Here is a 16,934-nt window from a genome sequence, read left to right on the forward strand (position 1 = left end):
ACACGCGTATGAAGCAGCAGTCTGGCAGGATAGCCCAACATGAATCTATATAGCCCAATCTGAGCAGATTACAACAGCAGGGGGTGAGACAAATGCCAATATGTTCCCTGGTGGGTTTAAGTGAGAAAGGCTTTTGGTTTATTCTGATAGCAAGGGGCAAAGGGGCACAGTGCAATGAACGGGCACCGGGGCATTGTGACGGAGGGTGCGTGGAGAGGAGGGAAAGATGGATCCAGACAGATGTGACTGTGCACTGGCTGGATATATTTGAGTGTGAGTCCTGTCTGGTTTTAAAGGTCTTCCATGTTGTTTTGTCTGTCTGACTGCCATCATATTTGATTTTGTTTGCTCCACTGCCATCTGGAAAAACAACTGCGCGTACCCTGCCACTGTTAACTCTGTTTTGTCCTTTCCTTTTGTAGTTCTCTATTTTCATTATTTTTCCCCGTTGTAGATTTATTTATTTATTTGTTTTATTTAGATGATTTGGTGTACTCCTAGATTGTGGTCACTGATGGGAACTACTATGACTAATGATCAGTCGGCATGGTTATTTTTGAACAAAGTCAATAAATAAAACATCCATGATCATCATTATCAACTCATATATGGTCATATTTCATACTGTATTTGTGTGCATTTGTACATACTGTATATAATATAAATGTTTGAACAGGTAGACAGTGTTCTTGTCATCCACTAATGATATAACATGTGTGTATATGCGCCCCCGCAGACCCAGAATCCCAGAGGAAGAGGACCGTGCAAAATGTTCTGGACCTTCGACAGAACCTGGAGGAAACCATGACCAGCCTGAGAGGTGTGCAGCTCAGCCACAGGTCAGCCACACACACACACACACACACACACACACACACACACACACACACACACAAACAGGACTGCATGATGTTGTACAACAGAAACAAAAAAGAAAAGACCAACATAGCAAACAAGTAAAAGAGAAGAGCAGTTGGCTTTAAGATCAATATCAGTATTCCTGGTAGACCAGTATCCATTAGTCTGTCCTTTTCTACCTCCTCTGCTTTCTCTTTGCGTTGGTTAATACGGAACTGAAGCAGGATTAGCTCAAAGGTGACTTCAAAGCCGACCCTGCCAATGCACAGTCACGACTCATATTCAGACATACATTGGTGTGTCCTCTCCCTCCCTCCGCTTACTGTCTTTCATTGACTGATTCTGATTGCGTTCAGCGTGTCTTCACGTTTTGCCCTTGAGAGCTTCCCCTCTGTCTGCCTGTCCGTGCATCTCCTGCCGTGTATCCTCTCTCTGTCCCTCGGTGGGAGCTCCCTACGTGAAGAGCAAATCAGCAGATGGTTCCCTGCTGGAATACATTTCCTTTACCATTCATACTTTTATCGTAGTGTATAACCTTGAATCAGTTCCCGCTGTCCCTGAAGACCTATTCTGCTTTGAGGCAAGGAAAGAAGTTTCCTGTGCAAACAAGATTTCATATTTCCTGTGAAAAACTAGTGTTTAGAGTGAGAGATTTGCATGAATTAAACAAATGGATTGGTGAGCAAGCGAATTGTTTTGTCTACACATACTTTCCCTGATATACGCCGAATGCGTAACAAGAAAAAAGCTTCTGAAAATCCATTAGAACAAGACGAGGAGCATCCTCTCTCTCATCCTCTCTCCACGTCTTTCCTGCCTGTTTTATGCTTAATTTGAAAAAGTTTTCATTGATGGTTTTTGTGGAGATGATTCTGTATCCTGCAGACAAGGTTCATTTGAATGAAGCATGCAAATGCATGTACTGTCACACAGTTTGAGAGCCAGTAACTTTTAATATGCAAATGATCATAATTCTCAACCTAAGCACTAAGCAGTGATGAGCTCTGCTGCTTTAGCACAGGGAATGCATGATATTGTGATGTTAGGGATGCTGGTATTTGTAGACTCACACAAGTGACAGTGCTCTGCAGGGCACAGAGGAACATAAAGGCATGTTTGCTGACATGGATATAAGATCAATGCACTTTACTAATACGTATACACAGACACCGGAAAACCAACGATTCACTACCTGTCTGTTAAAAATGAGCTTGACCTTTTCATCCCTTTAGGGGAGCACAGTGCTGTGAATATTTCCCAGCAATCCCTAAAACGTACCCTCTTTTTCATTCCATAGCTGTGTGGAGGGGACCGTGTGCTACGACAGCGATGAAGCTGCTGCGTTCTCAATTTCCAGTCTATCAAATCGCTCCTCTCCGCTGTCATGGCGCCAGGGTCAAGCCAGCCCCCGACTACAGGCCGGGGAAGCTCCGTCCACAGGTAACAGCCAGTTGGACGTTCCCCTCCGCATCAGCCACACTGCTCGTATCCAACTAATCGAAGCGCTGGACGACTCAGATCCGTCCCTTCTGAAGGGAGATTACCTCCGCAACAGCAACCTCGGCAGTAAGAGCCCAAACGTCGAGGATGATGATGATGAAGATGATGACGATATTGATGATCTAGGGAATGGGTAAGTTTTGTTCTTTTTCATTTGAAAATGATGTCTTTTTACTTCTGCTTCATTAATCTGAGGAGCATAAAGAATATTTTATGACCTCATGCAGCCTGCAGCAGTCAGGATACATGTGTCTCATTAATGATATTAGCATTGCTTGTGAGGGGAATCCTGCCACCTGCCAACTGTTACAACCCCACAGCTGCAGACCGGCCTGTAGTTAGTGGTTTACTAGCACAACAAAGCCTTGATCAGCCCCGCTACAAGTCCCGCTCATGGTGTCTGCCTTGACACTGGCAGCTGGCTCTGCCCTGGTCAGAAAGCAGCCCTCTGGCACAGTCCAAGAATGATGTCACAATCATCGAGCCCCCTCGCAGAGATAATTCTGTCAAATTCAGCTGCGAGCCCGCCGGCTTTCCCTGCAGGCTTCGATGTGGAGGACCCCTCACAGCGTCGGCTCTCTAGAGCCCCCTGGCAGAGCTAGAATGCAGGTGTCTTTGGAAAACTGGTAACTCTCTCTGCCTTACCAATGTTGGACCAGTCAGACCTGTCAGGGTCAGAATGAGTTTTGTTTTAAAGTAGCCTTTGATCCAAGGGGTCCATGGCTATTGTTGAGCTCACATCGACAAACAACGTGAACTATTTCAGCTTAGTTTATTAGAAATGTTCATCGGCATGTTTGCTGTGTTGTGTAGTAGTTGTTACCGAGGTGATATCTTTGAAACATGTGTCTGGTCAGTTTACTCAGCACAGCTTTCTGTCAGTTTACAGGAATTTTGTTATCTGATGTAAAATGGACTGGAGAGAAATGTGTTTGGGTGTCTGTCTGATAGATAGATAGAAATGTGTATTGTGCCGTCGTGAAGATTGTTTTTCTTTGCCAACTGAATGAGTGACAGATCCTAACAGAGAGCATGCTGATAGCTGCTGTTCTTGTTTAAATTGTTACTTCGCTCCCTGAGCCTCCGTCAGTCTGTCTCAGTATGACAACACGTTACCTTGTGACTTGACGACTAATCAGGAAGAATTACGTTAATTAATTCAGTTCCACGTCAATCCACAAATCTAGGAAATTAAGTTTAGACGGTTTATTGCAGAATGACCTAAGTTGTGTTCCTTGGAATTCTTTGTTAGTTTTGGAGAACTTGCATGAGGAGGTATGACACAACAATTTTAACTCAGTTGCACAGACAGCATCATGTTTCACTGACCGACTCTCTCAACACAGAGAAGAAAAACACATTATCTCACTGCAAACTAGGATTCTGGCAGTGTGTCGGGGTAACGCTGCAGAACTCGTCCAACCAAACTAAAGAAACTCCGCTGCTGGCCACTGCTTGACATCTCTATGGTAACCACAAAAATGCACCCCCAGTCACAAGGAAATCAATTGCAACACAGTTCAGGTCTCTGTGGTGTTATTGTGTATCTGGTCAGGGCCTCCAATTAGTGGGGGTATACATGTTTATATTGTGCTTTGTGGGAGGATGCAAAACAAAAGGCCAAAGTAAAAAGATTGAGAAAGAGACTCACGAACTTGCAGAAAGACAAAATCTGCAAACAATAGAAAATGCTGTTTTTTTTTTTTTAAATCAAATTCTGCTTAAACTAGAACATTTCTAGTGGCTCCACACAGCTCTTAATATGGAGAAGGCTATGTAGACAAAGCACAGAGAAGCCGGGATAACAACACACACCGAGGGAGAGCGACTTCATTCTCTGCTCGACATTACTCCTCTATATCTTTACATTGCAAATAGTTGTTTACCTCTATATTAATACTTATTGTAGAGAGAACCTTTACAATAAAATTGTGAATTGGTTAAGATAAATGTAAGATCACAATGTCTATATAATCTTAAAAGATGCACTAGACGAGCCTTTAGGCATGTACAATCTAATGTAACCCAAAACAACAGCCCTTTAATTAATCCTTGACTTGTAGAAATTGTACCGTTCAACTTTTGTTAAGGTTGTATCAGGCAGATATTTATTTTATGGCCGCAACTAAAATCTCCTGAACACCCCTGAATTATGCCCCTCACAAATTCCCCCAAGTGACGCCCACAAATATGAAATTCACTCTAGAAAACACAAGAGCAGCAAATACTGCCATTTGTTAACCAGGCATTTCAGTGTGACACGTATCATCTTTTATCAAAATACATTTTTAGGAGATCAACTAATATCGTAATCAACTTTTCCATGTTGCCCTTCATTGAATGTGATCATTTTGAGTCTGCAGGCTGTAGTCTGGTACCTGCTGCGGCTTCAAACTAGTAGGTCTTTACACTAGAGGGCAGGCTTGTGCCGCTGTTCCCTCCCTCCATGCTGTTCTCCACCCAGTCAAATTGAAGTGGCACCATGCTGGATTACTCTCCCTCATCTCATCATTTATTACACATACTCATCCATTATACATAGAGGCACTTCCCCTGTCATACAGGGGTCACACCACATTACCATATCTCAACCCAGCATATATAATACATAGGATTTCCCCACATAAATTATGTATCACAAACACACATGTTCTTTGTTTGGGTTGTGTAGTAGTCATCTCTTTGTTCTGTTGAACTGTGAGGAAACAGTGTCTTAAAATATAAGAGGCCATGATGGGAGAGTGGGAAACGCATATGGGTGAGCGGGACTTGACTCATCATGGGTCTCACTGTGACTCACTGTATAGGCATGACTCACAATCCCATGCAAAGGTAAGTTTACCGTGACTGTACCGTGACCTGCCTGACACACAGACCCTATACTCTCTCACACACACACACACACACACACACTGAGTCAGGACCCCTTAAGTCAGTTATCCGTTTCCTGTGCTTTTCTAGCATGGGCCTCTTCTTGTCTGACGCGTACCACTTACATCTGGAACCAGACCCCTCCCAGTATCCCCCTACACTCTCACTCACACGCGTCATTCTCACCGGGAAATAGCGAGAAGGGGGACGATGAGCAGGTCATTCCCCTTAGCGTGTAAACAGAGATGAGGTGTGGTCCGGTGTAGGTTTTAAAGATTTACACTTAATCTGGTTAATTTTTTTAATTACATTTCATTTAGCATTATTTAGACTGAAATGCACTATTTATGGGCTATGATGTAGCTCAGTCTTTCCTCTCCCCTGATTCCAGCAGCAGCAGGCAAACAAGCTCTGATAATGCTCCCTGTCCAGCACCAGCTGACTGAAGCAGGAGAAGAAACATCTTGCAAGCTAAAGACCCAGATGTTTTTCTCAGGAGTTGGTGGAAAACAAACAGACAAACTAGGCCAGACACGTTGGACTCCAGTGGGATGATTATGTGGCTTCAGGTGCTACATGTGTAAAGCTGGAATCCCACTTCTGAGACATACTGTATATATTTGCTTGTGGTGTGGATCTCTACATTATGGAAGCTGATTTGTTAATCCAGCATCCTGTTGACAAATTATTTATTTTTTCTATCAGAGTTTTGGCGAACATTTCAGGAGAGCATTGCCACAAAAGAAAATAAATTATTCCTAAAGGCACTTAAGTTCCATTATCCAACTTATCATTGTTCTCCCCATTTACTTTGAGAAGGACAAATTGTTTTCACGTTGGTTTCACGAATGTAGTCATTGTAACCTCTATTAATAACCAGTTGGAATTGCAACTCTATCACCTCGTCTGCGTCACATTCTGTGATTAATTAAAAACAACATTGTCCCATTTTCGTAAAATAGAGAAAAGTGAGCAGTCCACTGTCTAGAGAAAAGCTAACACCACAAAGCACAGCCGGGTAAATGCTGTGCTTCGTCATTAGCTTGTTTCTCTTGAGATCAACAGTTAGTCTTTGTAGCACTGTTGAGTCTGTGAAAGTGCATGGGGGAGTAACTTGGGAGCATTTCGAAATACGCATTTGCCAAATATACTTTGCTCAGAATACAAGTATAATGGCTTTATATGTGTGTATGAGTGTGTCACATAGCGTGCTTGATAGTTGGTATTGATTGATGTGCAGACGATTGGATGAGCGGGTGTCTTGTTTTTTTGCCCAGCTGGGCGCAGACGCTTTTGTTTCTGGATGGAGACGCTCCCATCCTCAGCCACCTCCCGTCAGTAAACGCGCAGTCTCCAAGGTTACACTGCGAGACAAGCTGGTTCACTGCACTAAGCGTCTGAATTATGAAAACATTTGTTTGGAGCAGGACACGCACACACAGACACACATACACCCTAAGCTCCCTTAAGCTTTTCAGAGTCTGCTGGTTTAAGTGTTTTGGTTTCGTGCTGTCTGCTTTCTAGAAAAGCAGAAGTGAGCTGGTTGCTCTCCGTGTCGATCCAAAACAGTACAGGGAACTGAAACAGAAAGAGGAACTTTTAATAGAGAAGTAAACTGTTTTGAACACACAAGGTGCCTCGAATAAGCTTTGATGGCATGAGTGGTTACTTTAGCCTCATGCCTGCCACTAAATGTTTTGTGTTATTCAAAGACTGGAGGTCATTATCCCCCCTCGACTGATGGCTGTCTGACCGTATCGATGGTTAAACACTTCTAATAAGGTGTAACTGCTGGACCTTGACATTGCCTGTAAACCTTATCTCCAGTGGGACAGGGTAGCTACAGACAGAGTGTGTGTGTGTGTGTGTGTGTGTGTGTGTGGATGTAGATATCTCTCTCAGGACAAGCTCAATCCTGCTGTACTCTGACCCCACCTACAGGCCAGAAACTAGAACTTCACACACACAGAACATAATGCAGCCTGACGCATCTGATTAATGAATCCCCTTTCCCACATCTGGATCGGATTTATGTTGCAGGTGATGGATCCGCTCTCTCTCACTTACTTATACTCACTCTCACTTTCTCTGTCCTTCTCCCTCTCAGACACACACACACACACACACACATCCTGATGTGATCCTCAGTAGACACACCCAGGGCTTCCCTACTGCTAAGAACCAGATCTTTACACTGTGACTCATTGGTGGACCAGTTACAGACCCCCTCCCAAAAACAGCACAGCTCTCTCTCTCGACGCAGTCACAACATGGGCTGACATCAGAATGGGCTTGTATAAAATATCTGGTGCACGGGAGATTACATTTTTGTGTCCTTTTTATGTACTGTGTGTGTTAACACCTCATGTGTTAAACAGGTTAAAGCTGAATATGACTCTGGAATGACTTTTAAGACTGATTTATAGGTTTTGGGACTTCAACCTTTGGTGAAACAGACATCTTTGGTTATTTTGATTTCTTTTCCCACTGCAGTTCAAAATATGATATCTGGTCTAAATATCTCATCACAATTGGATACTTTGATGGCCTATGTGTGGCTGTTAGTATCTCTAGAAGTCACTTTTACTTTCATGGTGATGTTGAACTCTGAAGTAGGTCCATCTCATTATATTCTTAGGAGCTATTGCCTTTGCCATTAAAAGACTGCACCAGTGATTTTGCATGTTAAGCCCATTTACTGCAAGCTATTCAGCAAGTTGTGCTGGAGCGTTTAAATATTGAAAACTTTTTTCCAAGCAGTCATTGGTTTCATACCATTTCCATATTTCATGAAAATCAGTTGGCGTGTACTTGAAAGCTGCATAATGCATCACAATAAATGCCAAGTCTGCATTCCTTTTTGTCAGTGTTATTGTGGTGAAGTAATCATGGAGACTTTTCGAATTAATCTGGACTGTGACTGTATTACTGTGTAACAGTAATGAATGAAAAGCATATTAATGAGGACTTAATAATTGCTGTGGAGGATTTTACAACTCTAAGCAAGTTTCAAGAGTCGCCGTCTTGATTTGTATTCCATGCAGAAAACAATAGTGCCCCGAAAAATAGAAAAACGTAATAAAAAAGATAAATTCCACAGCATGCGTTGGAAATGGTCAGCAGTGTTATTAACAACAGCATGATGTGTATATGTGTGTGTAAAAGCCACAACAACACTGGTGCGGTCCTTTAAGACAAATGTGCTAATCCAATATTTTCACAAAAGATAAAAAATGTCTGCGTCAAGATTGCCCCCCCCTGTCTCACCATGTCTGCCTCTCTGCCTGTATGACAGTGTGTGTCAGAGGCGGTGATGAGAGGCAGATTGGGGTGGCGTTCAGGAGGGTGATGGGGCATGTGTTGTTCTTGTCATCCACTACCTGCTCCTCTCTGGGCCTCTGGGCCTCTGTGGGGTGCTCCTGTGTGTCTCTCTCTGCTCGCTGCCGCGTGTAATCGATTATTTTTCCTGTCATTATGGAGGGAAGTTGACTGAGAGGAGGAGTGCGCTCTCTCTTTGTTCCCGCACGTGTGGGCAAAGCACTCGAGAGAACACACACGCACACACACAGCATTTCTTAATAAGAGCCGTTCACCATGATCACATAAGCATATGGAGGTTATTTTGTACTGTATTGTATTTTGTATTGTAGTCTGCGTGCAGTTTGGGTGCCTTATGAGTTTCATTTTGAGTTACCAAAGCATAAAAGCCATACTGACACTATAGGAAAACTGAGTTTGTATCTCGGAGCGGAGTTTGTATTTTAATATATTATTTATGTGCTTGGCTATTTTCTCAGGGAATATGTAATCGGCTTCAGCTGTAACAGCAGGACACTGCTGACAAACAATTATGACATTAATCTGCACACATTAAAAGATTTAATACTGAGTAACATATGGGGCTGTGGGGGGATTTGCAGTGCCCCCTGACACCTCCCATTTCAGTGAGAACAAAATCCTTATGTACCTTTTTTATTCTCTTGTGTTTGCTGGGGCTGTTTGAGCCGCACGGTTTCATTATTAACCTTCTTAATTCACTATTGTTACATTACATAGTTTACTTTTAGTCCAACAAACAGGGCCCAAAAAAGGTGAATGAGACTTTCTCGTAATTGTCGGTTCATCCCGGGAGACTTTCACTGTTGCTAAAGAAAATATTTACAGTACTCTCTTTTTCTGTGCATGTCTCCCTCTGTCTGTCCACACAGATATAGGAATGCCTCCTGTCACTCTGCATGGATTATGTTTAGTTTGACTACGGGCCATTTCAGTATTGTGAAACATACTGGTGTTGAGCAACAAACACATGTGCTGGATCAGAGCATGGGAACTACACTTACATCCCTCGGACCGGTTTTCCCACATTCTGCCTTGGAACGAAAGAAAAGTTTGAGGAAGTCAAAGAAATTAATCTTTTCTCAGCTTCCTTGCTGTCTTTTCCTTGGACTTCTACAGCACATATCTAATATTTCCAATAGGACTATACTCTCTCTAAGTGGAAGGCCATTTCATTCAACTTAACCTAATCAAATGCCAAAACCATTGCCACAGCTACTGTCGCCTATAGACGCACCCCTCTGAGGCCTGGTAAACCTCTATGGAGACGCTACGGCATAATCCCAACTAATCCCTGGCTTCCTCTTATGGCAGGTTTGGAAAAGAATAAGAGAACTCAGGGACTTGGTCAGCAGTCTGCAAGGACAAGGACAAGGAGGCATAGGTAGGGGGGGTTATGGTGGCCATGGTGTGTGTGTGTGTGTGTGCATGTGAAGGACCCCCACGTAGTTCAGAGGGATGTGTTACCATATCAACAATACGAGCGTGCAAAGGAAATATACTGTGTGTGTGTGTGTGAGAGAGAGAGAGTGTGTGAGTGGACTCTTCTTAATTTACAGAGGTTCAAATGTCACGACTTCTGCCTGATGACCAACTTCACCATGTTTCCTTTAAGGAAAGAGACCGATCCCGCTCTTCCTGGAGACCTTTACTGAATTCATTTTATTTAATTTTGTTATGATATATAATCACACCTGACCTGTAGAAGACATGAAAAGGAGGAAATGACCTGAAAATAACAACTGATGGTGAACGTGATGCTAAAACAACAAGCATAGATATAAACCATATAGACTGACATCATTCAGTCAACAAACTTTTGCTTTTAGGACTTAGGAGGAAGGCTTCAGATTGAATTAGTTACTGGAGTATGAAGACTGTGAATGTGGGTATAGGAAAACCTGGTCAGTTAAACCACACAATCTACTATTTTCACCATCTTAAATCATTCCAGCTCTTTTGTAGATTTTTATACAAATCCTAGAAAGATGCCACAGCAAAACAAAAGTAATAACACTATAGTTAGTTCATATTTTTATCTAAGCTAGCAGCTTATGACCAAATACTTGCAAAAATAATGAAATTCCAATCTACCTAGGCTTACCTTGTGCTAAGTGCTACAGAGCAAATGTTAGCATGCTAAAGATGGATAACATGATGAGCATTATACTCTAAACATTAGCATTTTAGCATGCTTAACATGTCTTTTTTTTCTTTTTTATTACTGGATTGTTGAAGAATGAACAATACAACAATAACTTTAAGAATAACAGGGACACTGTTTCTGGAAAGGGATCATGTTGCTAGTATCATTTAATACTAAATAAACATACTAATACTAATGTAAATATACTTAATCCTACTTAAATTCCTTTTGACTATTTCTATGTAAAAAATGTTTTGTCATTTTTAAGACTATCTTGTTAACAAAAGAGTTTCGGTAAATGAATAGGTAGGTTCATTCCTGAAGATTGGTTCCCACAGTAAAAGACACCCCCCCCTCACCACACACACACACACACACACACACACACACACACACACACACACACACACACACACACACACTCCCCCTCACCTTGCTCTCACTCAGTCATGCCCTCCCTCTAGATCTATACCGCCTTTAAAGTACATGCTTGGTTCCTCTGTAGGGGGTAAATTAAACTGCATGGTTAAGGACAAGCTTTTGGATGGAAGCTGCCTCAAATCTTTGCGCACACATACACACACACACACACACACACACACACACACACATCCATAGAACGTGCACACTAGAGCTGAGCCTTTTAGAGGGTTAACAGTGGGGTGTGATGGGGGTTTGTAATCCGCATAAGAATTAACTTTGCCTTCCTCCCATTGACTCCCACTGTGTTATTCTCTCGAGTTGTTTCGACATTAGTCACAAACTTTTCTTTCTGCCCTCCCACCGTCATTGTCCCTTCCTATTCTTCTCATTACGCCATCTCTTAATCTCAACCTGCCCTGTATGCACCAGTGCACCCAACAGTGAGCATATCCTCATTATTTTCCCAGGAGTCATATGCTGAACTGGTTGCAGAAACCTGTTGAGCTATATTTGAACGGTTTAGTATGGTGGCGTTTTTCTGTTTGTGGTTTTGTTCTTGTTCCTCTCTGTTTAAGACAAACCATCTTTGAAGTCAAGTTTTCTGAGCAGACGTTGAGAACAGTGCTCTCTCCAAGCCAGAACCTAATTAGATGCTTTTGGTGGTCCAGACATGGAGGGTCCCTAAATTAACCACAAGAGCACCTTTTCAGACGGGGGACGCACACTTTGATGTTCAACCCCGAGTGTGTGACTGTGAGGTCATGTTTTCAGTTTGGGTTTCTAAAACCTTTGTCTGTTGTTATGTTAGTGAGCTACTAGACTGAACATGCAGGCTGGTATACCAACTATGATTTGACTCTGGCTATTTGCCCGGAAATCAGACAAAAGAATGTATGTGTTAACGGATCTTTTTACTGTGTGTGTGTGCGCCTGTGTGTGTGTGTGTGTGCATGTGTGTGCGTGTGGACAGGTAGAGAGTGAGGAAAGCAAGTGTTATAGTGTGAAGGTTTCTGAGTGATAAGGCCAAATAAAAGACATCTGAGGATGACAGTTGAATTCTAAGTTGATAGTAATAGAAGTGATAGAATTTTCTTTGTGTGATTATGAAGAGGAGTATTTCAGTCTGATAAATCTGTGTGGGGGGTGTTTTATGTTTGTTTATATACAGTTTGTGGCTTAGCAAGTGTTGAATGTGCATCTGTGTGTGTGTGTTCTGGGTCTGATAAGGGGGATGAGCTTTCCCAGGTCGCTTGTCTCTTTCATCAGCAGAGGAGTGACAGGTTCCCAGGGTCATATGGATGACCCTGCCTGTATACTGTCATTACACAGTTACATCACCACCTAATTATACTGGCCTACTGCACCAAAAACACACACACACACACACACAGACATTGAAAACAAACACTGTGGTCTTAGATACAAGAGTGAAAAGGAGGGTGGTAGTGAAAAAAGAGACACTCTTTGATGAGGAGAAGCAAATAAACCGAGGTAGACAGCAGGCATGTCTGGGCATGAGTCAGTGGTCAAAGTAAAAGCTGGCCAGACAGACGCAGAGCGCTGTCCAGCTACCCTTTCCAGAAACTCGGATGAGAGTTGACATAAATTAGAGCAAAGGCTCACACTGACTTAAGGAGGATTGCTCGTGTGTGTGTGTGTGTGTGTGTGTGTGTGTGTGTGGGAGTGTGCTTGCATCCGCATAGAAACTGTTTTCCTTTCTATTTATTAGTAACGCTAGGCAACAATGATGGCAGTGGCTCCACACACCTGCAGTTCAGCATGCCAGAGTGCCAATCAGACACCCACACATGCACATATACTCACACACACTGTGTGCCCACCTGGCCCTATGGTACGGGGGAGCGGTAGCCTGAAGAATCCTGTCTTTGTTCCCTCTGCACTTAAAAAGGGCACGTTAATTATCTCTTTTTTTCTAATACTGTGTCTATGTTTTCCAATCATTCTAGCTGTTTGTTTCTTGACCACTCACACCATTTTCCTCACTGAAAGGACAGTGTTGATTAGCCCTCCCCTCCCCCCTGTCTGTCTCTGTCTTTCTCGCCCTTCATTCACTTATTGAACAGATCCAGCAGACAGGCAGATCTATTCACTGGGGTCCACTCACTGCTTAAAGTGTTTAAAGACCACTGGTTGTGAGGGGGCAGAACTCAAGGGGGAGTGGATACATGATACCCACTCTATTTCTCTGCAAGTCTCCAATAGCCAATACACATTCTGTTACAATAGAAACACTATAGTCATTTACCCTCACTGCTTCATTACATCCTAAACTAGTTCAATTTATACCATCGTTGTATTGGCTTTTAGCCAGCATGTCTCCGAGACACTGGGCAACTGTTGAAAGATAGTATTGTGTAAATCAAAGTTTGTTTTATTTCAGAGATATGTGTTGTTATGGTCTCCCCACAATAAAGCCCATATTATTTAAAGTTTTGCTTTTAATGTTATGACAGAGGTCGAAAGTTTTTAAGTGTATTTACTTGGGTACTGTAGTGAGATTTTACAGTACATCACTCTAGTATATCCATTATATGCCACTTTATACTAATGCTTTATGGCACAGATTGATGTATCCAACCATAAGAAATAGTCGAAATTCGATCCACATCCATTACAGCATTAAATAGATCCATTACTAATGATCTACTCGTTTCACAATAAGTCTTCAGGTCTCTTGTAATAATACTCTGCAGCTATTTTACAGAAGTTATGGATTAAGGAGCTAAAAAGGAAAAGCAAGATAAGGAGGATATATATCTCAGCCAAAAGCATTTTTCACAACCTGGCAACCTGAACTTTTTTCTTTTTATGGATATAAAGCATGAAGAAATTATTAACCATTAGTAAAGCCATAGTACCACTTATAAACACTGTGCCTGGTTGAAAAGTGGTACCATATTATACACCAGTGCATCAGTGATAACAATCCAATCATACATTCTGGGCAATCCTGTATAATGAGTACATAAACGTTTGATGCTGAGGTACATTAATTCTTTTTGAATGTGAGGGCTTTACTTCTAGTGAAACATCTTCATTCTATTCATATTTATTAGTTAAGAAAATGATCCAATCACTTCTTCTACCACTGTTGCGTAATGTACAACAAAATGAAAATGAATGAATGAAAGCCAGCGTTGACTTGGTATCAGAGGGTTCAGTGAGTGCTGTCAGTGGGCTGTCTCGTGTCTTAAATAGAGATTCAAGAGTGTGAAAATGTCTTTGATGTGTGGCTTTCTTTTAGAGAATGATGACTGCGTTGTTTTTTTTTTATCCTGCGGCTGGATGCGCGTAAAGTCTCGCTTTTGGAAAAGGCACAGCTGGTCGCGATCAGCGAAACAGGGGCCGGAGGAGGAGGAGGAATTCTGGGTGTTGCCTTTCTATCCATGCCTCCCTCCCTTGCTCATCGCCTCCCTCCCTCCCTCCCTCCGTGAGCGTGTGTGTGTGTTAGAGAGAGAGTGTGTGTTAGAGTGGAGGCACTGCGGGAGTGGGTCAGTCAGTTAACGCGGCTGACTCTTACAGGCGGTTCCCCGGTTACCAGCGGTGGAAAGCACCGGTGGATTCGCACACTCTCTTGCTTCAGGGCCGGGATATGCCAAACCGGAACAAAGCGGCGTGAAAGCTGGACGGTTGTAGAATGAGCGGGCGCGTGCTGAACGGGAAAATGCTGCAGCTCCCGGCTCCGCAGCGCGCGGCGAGGACAATGCACTTTCTGTCAAGGTAATAGATGAGACCAGAGCCTGCATGTGACTGAGAATGCCGGATGAAAAGCTAATTGACACACTGGCGACAATTGCTTTTGATGATCTTCACGCGGTACAAACGTGAGGTATCTGATAGTGGTGAATGGGTTGTAGAAGCTCCGGCGGAGCCAGTGCGTAAAAAGCAGCAGCACGTCTCATTGATAAAACTCCAACAGCTGCATGGTGGCACGTTTCATTATTGTGACAGGCGTGCGCTCATATTAGGTGGTTATATGATAATGTATCTTAGTCTAGACGCCGAGTAAAGAACAGGCCTTTGGTGTGCGTATAGATGGAGCTATAGTCTACTCAGCATATAGGCACAGACCTCAATGCGCAAAGCCATATGTTGGATCAGCACTGTGTCTTTTTATGTCGGGGTTTGTACAGACTGTTGAAGCAGCGTCTATAAGGCAGGATGATGTTCCTGCCTCAGCCGAAAAGGAATCCACATCAAATGAAACACATTACTGCAAATCATCTAAGTTAATGAGAATAGTAAAGTGCCAATGGTTTTGAATGCTGCATGTGGATGTGTACGCGCATAATGTGCGTGTGTGCATTAAGTCGGCTGACATGCCCATTGTTTTAAAGCTGCATGCGATGACAACTGGTATGCTCTTTGGAGGGCAGAGGCAGGTATGCATGTGAGTGGGTGTGTTCGCATTGATCCGCTGCAGGACCGAACCGCATTCTGAACGGCTGACCTACATTCTGAACGACGCCTTCTCCTGGTATTTGCTATACATGCATATACCCACGCCATGAGAGAATTATCTAATTTTATGTCTCAATGTGTGGGCTAATATAGGTCAGCTGGTATAAGTACGTTGTTGGTGGTGACTGAGGAGATGTATACCTTCATAAATGACTTGTATTTGTGGCATAAAAATATACTGAAAATTATCTTTATTATTAAGAATTAACTATATTATTGACAATTCACTGTAGGAAAAATCATGGAGTTGACTTGCTCTAGAAAAACATTAAGACAACAGGGAGAGAGATGCTTTTATTGATTATGTCTCTGTGGAGGGTTTTCAGGGGGTGGTGGGGGTCAGCTTTGCTCTTTTTTGTTTGACTGACCACTATAGCATCCATCGACTCTTTGTGTAAACCCATTAGGGCAGAGTGGTCTGATGTCGGGGCATGAGACGCACACCCAACAGACACAAACACTTTCACCATCTAAACCACTGAAACACACACACACACATACATTTTCAGCTTGAGACCCAGAGGACCAGCCAGGCTCTATTTATCTGCGTGTTTTAGTTGAACTTGTGTGCTTAAATGGACCCTCTGTCAAAAACACAGATAAACTATATGATGGAGGCCAGGGGTGGTATTAGTAAGTGTGTGAGACTCTGCACATGTGGTCTGCGTCACCATATGATAAAGAAACATTAAACATCCATCATTAGCTAACCAGTTCCAGATAACACAGAGATTTGATCAACTCTATTAGTCATGTTGAAAGCAATCCAACAACAACTTGTCTGTCCGTGTGTGTTGTCATCTGAACAATATACAAATAACTAGCTCAGCATGGCCCACCCCTATCTTGGTCCGCTCCTGATTAACAACACAACCTCCGTCCAAATAGCTGATTTGCGACGTGGTGACATCACTCATTAGTGCGAGTCACACCCCAAATCCTCTCGGTCTATTTTGATTAAATACAAATGGTGCACTGGTAACTGTGATGCAGACCAGGCTCGTGTTGTAGCCGATGTCGTTTAGTCGTCCATGGGAAGTGTTGGTCAGTGCACCTCTGATTGGTTGATTACTTGAACAGCTTTCTGCCATCTGCTGCTTCACTGGAGACCCAGCATGGTAATTAAAGATGAAATCCATAATGTTTTTAATTAATATATCATAATTATATCCGTCTGTATGATGGAGGGTAGAGAAACGGAACATTCATCACGCTATTGAGAAATGTTGATTAGGTTTGTCAGGTGGCACCTGTCGGCTGACAGCCCTCATGTCTTCTACCTTTTACATTTTAGTGAATAAAAGTGTTTTGTTAGTTA

The 16,934-nt window shown here is 42.7% G+C and overlaps 1 protein-coding gene across 1 annotated transcript in view; it reads left to right on the top strand.

The window, feature by feature from the left end:
- Positions 1-16,934, top strand: part of nav1a (neuron navigator 1a) — a 78,541-nt gene that overhangs the window by 27,249 nt on the left and 34,358 nt on the right. Inside the window, exons 5-6 of the mRNA XM_079171304.1 lie at positions 737-839; positions 2,156-2,491. Coding sequence (XP_079027430.1) covers positions 737-839; positions 2,156-2,491 — 439 coding nt within the window. The remainder of the gene's footprint in view (positions 1-736; positions 840-2,155; positions 2,492-16,934) is intronic.

The sequence above is a fragment of the Pholis gunnellus genome, assembly GCF_910591455.1.
Source record: "Pholis gunnellus genome assembly, chromosome: 2".
Classification (NCBI taxonomy): Eukaryota; Metazoa; Chordata; class Actinopteri; order Perciformes; family Pholidae; genus Pholis; species Pholis gunnellus.